The sequence below is a fragment of the Apium graveolens genome, unplaced genomic scaffold (assembly GCF_009905375.1).
Source record: "Apium graveolens cultivar Ventura unplaced genomic scaffold, ASM990537v1 ctg5356, whole genome shotgun sequence".
Taxonomy (NCBI): domain Eukaryota; kingdom Viridiplantae; phylum Streptophyta; class Magnoliopsida; order Apiales; family Apiaceae; genus Apium; species Apium graveolens.
Window position 1 is genome coordinate 73,817 of NW_027418934.1, and position 7,650 is coordinate 81,466.

Consider the following 7,650-nt stretch of genomic DNA (forward strand, 5'->3'; position numbering starts at 1 on the left):
TTATGGCATAAATTAATTTGATTTTGTTTCAGATTAATTGATATGGTGTATGTCTTGATATATTTAATCTGATTCTGTTTCAGATTATTTATGGAATAGAGTAGCTTGCAAGTATTACACCGATTCCATATTTAATGATATTTAATTATGGAAAAGAGTAGCGCACAAGTCTATCTACATCTATATAAACACCTCTAAGGCGTTAGGGTTAGACACACTAAAAACATATTCGCCTTTAAACACAAAACTCTCTCTCTCTCTCTCGGTGATAGTTTCGTACCCGTTCAAGCTCGCTAAAGGTGCTCGTTATCCGTAACGCCGCCGCTACCTCGTTTTATCCTGGGAGGCTATCGACTCGCACATACGGTGAGAGACGAAATAGCTTTAAGGAGACAGTTTCAACTGGACTCGAGGATCTCTCTTCTGTTTATATCTTTTCTTCCTCTGTTTGATTTCGTTTACTCACGCACACATTTGTTTGATTATATGTATTAATCGCAGATTGTGTTCACAATCTTAAAGCTATTTATTTTATATACATCTGTGACTGATACATCTGTATCTGCTTGTTTTGTTGAGAAACAGATCGATGGAGAACCAAACTGTGAACGATTCGATGAACATGACGGCTGATCCCAACGCACAGATCACTGGATCTGATGGGGTTCACCAGCAGCCGATTAACCCTAACGCACGGATCGTACGATCTGATGGGGGTCAAACGCCTGTTGGACATGTGCCTTCGGGATATGTGCCTGTGGGACACACTATCATTGGATAGTTTAGTATTCCTCTTGGACAGACATCGGCATGATTCACTCCTCCGATCATACCTGTGGTGCCTACTGGTGTGCATACACCTGTAGTACAGATGCACGTACCATATGTTCCACCTGTGGCGCCTGCTGCACCTGTTATGTTAATTGTGCCTGCTACACATGCTGAAAAACCTGAGAAGTTCAACGGAACGAACTTCAAATATTGGCAACAAAAGATGCACTTTTATCTGACCACGTTGCATATGGATCGCTTCCTTAAGGAAGAACCGATGTTGGTCACTGCTGAGAGTAACATGCAGACTGTGTATGTTGCTGATGCTTGGAAGCACTCCGACTACATCTGTCGGAACTATGTGTTAAATTGTTTGTCTGACCCTTTGTATAACGTATACAGCGCGAAGCCAACAACTAAGGTCTTATGGGAGTCACTTGACCATAAGTATAAAACCGAGGACGCTGGGGCAAAGAAGTGGATTGTTGGCCGCTTTCTTGATTATAAGATGGCAGACTCTAAGACGGTGGTTAGTCAGGTGCAGGAACTGCAGGTGATCATTCATGACATTCATGCTGAGGGAATGGTCATAAGTGAGTCTTTCCAAGTTGCTGCTCTTATTGAAAAGCTTCCACCTGGATGGAAAGATTTCAAGAACTACCTTAAGCACAAGCGAAAGGAGATGTCTATGGAGGATCTTATTGTTAGGCTTCGTATTGAAGAAGACAACAGAGGGTCCGAGAAGAAAGTTACCTTAATGCTCTAATATAGATGGCAAGGTCAAGAATCAAACTCTAATGCAAACTATGACGAATCCGATGTCAAGTATAGATGGTCTCTATGGTTGTGAAAGGCTTTAAGAAGATGGAATGTAGAAAGTCATATAGGAAAGACAACTATTGAAAGAGAGGACCAAGGTCTGATCGGGTACAATTCAAGGGATAAGAAGGAGACAAATTTTATAAAATTTGACAAGTCGGAGATTAAATGCTATAATTATGATGGAATGGGACATTTTAAAACTTTGTGCAAAAAATCTAAATATTGACAAGGGATCAAGCAAGGTTATACTCACAAAAAATAAATGTTGGGCAGCCACTACATATGCTCATAAAGATGTTAGTCCTGCTGATAAGGTACACAGAGTTATTTTTAGTGTTAATACTGATATTATTTTAAACTCATAATGTTAGAGATGAATAAGCTGAAAACTAAAATATCAAAAATATAGAAATATATGATTACTTTGAAGGAGAGTTACTTTAATGTTAATTAGTAGTTAAAAAAGAATGTGAGCTTGCTAAATACATGGAACAACATATGAATTTGAAAGTACCAAAAGGATTTTGATAAGGGTAACAAGAAAGAAAAAGAGACAGAGGAGCCAATTACCTACAAAAGGCTATTAATGATATTAAATATAACTGCACACTTATGAAAGTTTTGATAAATTCTAATGAGCCCAAATCAACTTTTGAAAATTGGAACGAAATATAATTTCATTCCTGAAAATGTTAAAAAGTCTAGCACTAACGGTTAATATTTGACAGATGTTTAAAAAATGATCAAAATGAAAATTGAAGGAGATAAAAAATAAAACTAATGTGTAAATCTATAAAATAAATGATGTGTAAAATAACTTCAAGTGCACAGCGGTTAATTGTAGCAAATACAGGTCGATCCACATAAATTATGAATTTTTAAAACCCTAACAATTTAAATCAGGCGAACTAGACAATAAGATTTGAGAGAAGTTTGAATTAACCTAATTAGAAAATAATAAATAATATGGAAAATCTAGGAATCCAAATCCGTTTATCAATCACAATTAATTCGAGTAAACACAACTGGTGATCATTTTACCCTCGAAGATACATATGATGGCAGTGAACCACCATAGAACTTCAGACTCCTCAGTGATATTTACAAAGAGACCGAGGAGATCTAGCTAGTTGAAGAATTGGCTTTGAATTATTACTAGAAAGTATTGATGAACCAGTTCGCTATAGTCAAGTAGCTAAAGAAACTTGTTGAAAGCAGTTAATGGATTGTGAAATTGAAGCAATAGAGCGAAATAAGACATGAGAACTAACTGATTTGCCACCAGGTCACAAGGCAATTGATTTGAAGTGGGTATACAAAGTGAAACGAGACACGGCTGGGAAAATTCTGAAGCACAAGGCGAGGTTAGTCACAAAAGGGTATGTGCAAAAATATGGCATTGATTTTGAAGAGGTCTTCGCTCCGGTAACAAGGATGAAAATGGTACGACTTTTGTTAGCATTAGCAGCAAAAAACTATAGGAATTCCAGCATTTAGACATCAAGTCAGCTTTTTTAAATGGTAAACTTTATGAAGTGGTGTATGTGAATCAGCCGGAAGGTTATGTGATGGGAAAAGGAGAGCGAAAAATTTACAAGTTGTTCAAGGCTCTGTATAGATTGAGACAAGCTCTACGAGCTTGGTATACTCATTTAAATAAATGTCTCGAGAAGCTTGGATATATCAAATGTCCTTTGGGGCATGCTGTGTACATAAAGAAAGAAGGATATGAGTTACTGATCATAGGCGCGTCTATGTTGATGACTTGATGATTACGGGTACAAATGTGGATAACATTGTTAAGTTTAAAGTGCAGATGGGTATAGAATTTGAGATATCAGACCTTGGGAAGTTAAGTTATTACCTTGGTATAGAAGTCAATCAAGGAAAGAGTTATATCGAGTTAAAACAGGTGGCATATGCAAACAGGATACTCGAGAAGGCTGGTATGTCCGATTGCAATCCAGTAAAGTTTCCGATGGAGCCAAAGATTTAGTTACATAAGGATAAAAATAGGAATGCAATTAACTCTACAGAGTTTAAAGTATAGTGGGTAATTTGAGGTACTTGGTACATTCACGCCCAGATATTGCATATGCATTTGGGGTGGTGAGCAGATTCATGGAGAGGCCTACTATGCTACATAAAAATGTTGTTAAGAGAATTATGAGGTATGTAAAGGCAACACTAAATTATGGGTTGGTTTACAACAAAGGATGAGGAAATTATATGTTGTTTGGATTCTCGGATAGTGATCTTGCAGGAGATGCTATGGACAGGAAAGAATAGGTCGCATGGTGTTTTATGTGGATGAATCGTTGATCACATGGGTGTCTCAAAAGTAAAGATGTGTGGATCTATCTTCATGTGAAGCCTTTATGGCTTGCAGTATGTCAAGGAATATGGTTGCACAGGCTACTGAGTCAAATTACAAATATTAATGCTGGTCCAGTTGTGATTTATATTGATAATAGGTCTGCCATTGATTTGCAAGAAACCCAGTATGTTATTGAAAAGATGCTTGGTTTGCTGGGAGTCAAGGATCTTAATCAGGTTTAGATTGAGGGGGAGTTTGTTGGATTATTTATTTAATCTAAACGTAATCATTTATTTAGGTATTTCCTTGTGACTAGTTTTTTAATAAGTTAGCTGCATATACGTGTGCTTATACCTGTTGGTATGCAGCTAGAATAGGTCTTACTGTTTTAGTTTATTTAGGAAAAGGGGGAGATAAAACATGTATCTAGTTTGTGGTGGCCACTTTAGTATTTAATTTTCTTTGTGCATGAATGTGATGCTATCTCTTGAGTTAGAGCATCTCCAATAGTAATTAGTAAAAATTTTAGCTAAAACATGATATATGACAATTATGTAAAATTTTAGCTAAGGATAAGGTTGAAGACTCCAATGATATTATGTATAAATATTATATCAAAATTATACCTAAAGAATTTAGTGGTTCTACAAATTTAGCCAACCAAATATGATTATCTATAATTTTTGTTAAGGGGGAAGTATTGTTGGAGTGCTTCAAATTTTACATAATCTCTAAATATTGCCATTTAAATGCCACCTAGACTCCACATAGATAATTTTTCTAAGGCATTGGAGATGCTCTTATTAGTTTTTCATTTAGTGAAATTAGCTAGCAGCTTAGTTATTCTTTGTTTACACTCTATACAGTCTAGTATTTATATTTATGGCAGTACTAATCATTTTACTAAAAGTTTCCATACAATTTTATGCTTCAATAAAAATTTTAGGATACAAATTACAATTAAATCCCATCATATATAGGTCATCATCAATCCTCTACCTAAATTCCTTTTAGTGGGACTGAATAAAAAGGCTAGGTACAGGCGTGACAATGGCAAAGATGGAAGCTGTACACTAGTTTTTTTGTAAAACGACCCTAATTACTATGTCAATCCAAACGGTTTTGTGATTCCAGAGGACTTTGAATAATTAAAAGACATTTGTAAATGATAAATATATCCCTTAAAATTACAACACTTTAAAAATCAATTTAATTAATCTAAAACTAGCTTTCAATTTGCTACAAAAAAGTTCATTTACTCTTTTTTTGTGACAATTGTTTGTAAAACTTGTAAATTTTTTCATAAATAACAATTATTTGTTAACATTTTTGACAAATATTAATTATAAATAAGATCCTTTGGGGAACCAATCCTAATAAAATAGGTGAACTAAATTTGTTTGTGTCGAAAGCACCTGATGTAAACCCTAGTGGAGTTCTTTACTTGTCTTTTTAATTATTAAACCACCTGCTCCACTACTACTTGTGCAATTCTTGTAAAAAATGTGTTTTATTATGGCAGACATTCTATACCCAAGACATAATTGATATCTTAGTTATAGCAACACAAGGGTTCGTATACACAAAACCTAGTATCTAATGTTTATTTTCTAGTATGTAATGTTTATTGCTCGTACTATCAGGGAATCTAAATCCCATTGTATTATTCTTGTAAAAAATGTGTTTCATTATTATAAACATTCTTTATGCGAGAGATACTTGACATGTTAATTATAGCACCACAAGGGTAGATATATAAAAATCCTATTATCTATTATTTTTTTCGTGTATTATGAGGGAATCTAAATCACATTGGTTCTTTTAGATTTTGTAAAATGTGCTTAAATATATTCAATCACAACAAGAAAAATGTTCATAAACATCAATTTTTGGCCGATATCTATGCTGTTTGGCAAGCCATGTTGATGTCGGTGATGTCTATTCTAGACATCGGCCATAACCCGATTTCTTTACATGCTTAAACATCAGTTCTGGAAACTGGCTCATGTCCATGCATTATTTTTTTTACAAAAAGTTTTAGAAATAAATAATTTAATAAGTAAATTACACCTATTACAACATATTAAACATATACCGAGCTATATTTTGCCACATAGACATCGAATATTTTCATTTAGGTGATGTAAAAAGAGATATTAAACTTCGATTTTTTTGCCACATAGACATCGAATATTTTCATTTAGGTGATGTAAAAAGAGATATTAAACTTCGATTTTTTGCCACATAGACATCAATTTTGTCATCAAAACACTCACAGTAGCATCTTGAAGCTCATCATATGCAGTACTCGACATGTATCCATTCATTTCACATGGTAACCACGGATTGCTCCCCATATTCGTGTCTCTAACCATTTTCAATCTTTCTCCTACACCCCATTTTCAATCTTTCTCCTACACCCTTGGCGTATAACCTGCTGTGCAGCGAATATGCTACGCCACATATATGATGGATTTGTTCCTATATCAGCGTTCAAAAGGTCCGTGTGAGCATAATACCTAGCTTTCATAAGTTCCATAACGAGTGAGTCTAAATTATTGACCAATCTCCAAGCCTGTTTAGCTAACATGGCTATATTAAAATCACGCAACTTTCGAAAACCCAGGGCCCCAGCTTCTTTAATTTCACACAAACGATCTCATGTCATCAATCGAATACCCCGCTTTTCACCACCTCCACCCACCAGTATGCATTCATCCGCTTCTCAAGTTCATCATATATCTCTCCAGGTAGCAGTAGCAAGCTCATCCAGAAATTAGGGATGGCTTGAGCTTCTGTTTTGAGCAATGTGACTTCCCATCCTTCGATATATTCTGCCCACCCCATGCTTGCAACTTATGTTCCACCCTATCCACTAAAAAACCAAACACCCTTGCTTATTCCTACCCACTCTCATAGGCATACCTAAGTACTTGCCTCGATTCTCACTTTCCTGTACTCCCAATGTGTCACATATAATTCTTCGGTTCTCTTGACTAGTATTTATGGAAAAGAAAAGGGTTGATTTACTGAAGTTTATCACCTGAGCCGATATCCCCTCATATCTCTCCAAAATATTGTTCATAACCCCAGCCTCACCAACATTTTCCTCGGAAAAAGAAGTAAGAATCATCCTCAAATAAAAGATGCGAAATACTGGAGCTCCTCTCGCAATTTTACAGCCATGTAATAAACCATACTCCTCATTCATCGAATTATCGAACTCAGCCCCTCCGCACACATGATGTATACATACGGTGAAATTGGATCGCCCTGGCGAAGTCCCCGTTGCGGTATGACATGTCCAAACTCCTCCCCACTGTGCACGAATTTATATGACACAACGTAATAAAATGCATCACTATTGGAATCCATAAATCACTAAAACCAAATCTGATAATCATGTTTCGAACAAACCCCCACTCCAATCGGTCATAAGCCTTCGAAATATCTATTTTTAGTCTCGCCACACCTATTCTTCCTTGCGTTTTATTTCATATAGTGATTAAGTTCGAATGCAATTAAGGCATTGTCTGTCAATAAACGTCCTTCAGTAAAAGCACTTTATTTATCAAAGATAATAGAACTTAAACACTTTTTCAATCGATTGGCCATCACCTTCGACAAAATTCTCACTAAGACATTGCACAAAGATATAGGTCGAAGATCCCCCATCGATTTAGGCACCTTAACTTTCGGAATTAGACAAATTGAGGCTTCATTCACACCACATACCAGCT

At 35.7% G+C, this 7,650-nt stretch overlaps 1 protein-coding gene across 1 annotated transcript; it reads right to left on the reverse strand.

Annotated features, from left to right (window-relative positions):
* Positions 1 to 6,299: 6,299 nt before the first annotated feature.
* Positions 6,300 to 6,757, reverse strand: LOC141702616 (putative mitochondrial protein AtMg00310). The gene is made up of 2 exons (XM_074506266.1): positions 6,590 to 6,757; positions 6,300 to 6,485 (listed from the first exon to the last, which is right to left on the reverse strand). Exons 1-2 carry the CDS (start codon positions 6,755 to 6,757, stop codon positions 6,300 to 6,302), a joined length of 354 nt encoding a protein of 117 aa, XP_074362367.1.
* Between the last annotated feature and the right edge of the window lie 893 nt (positions 6,758 to 7,650).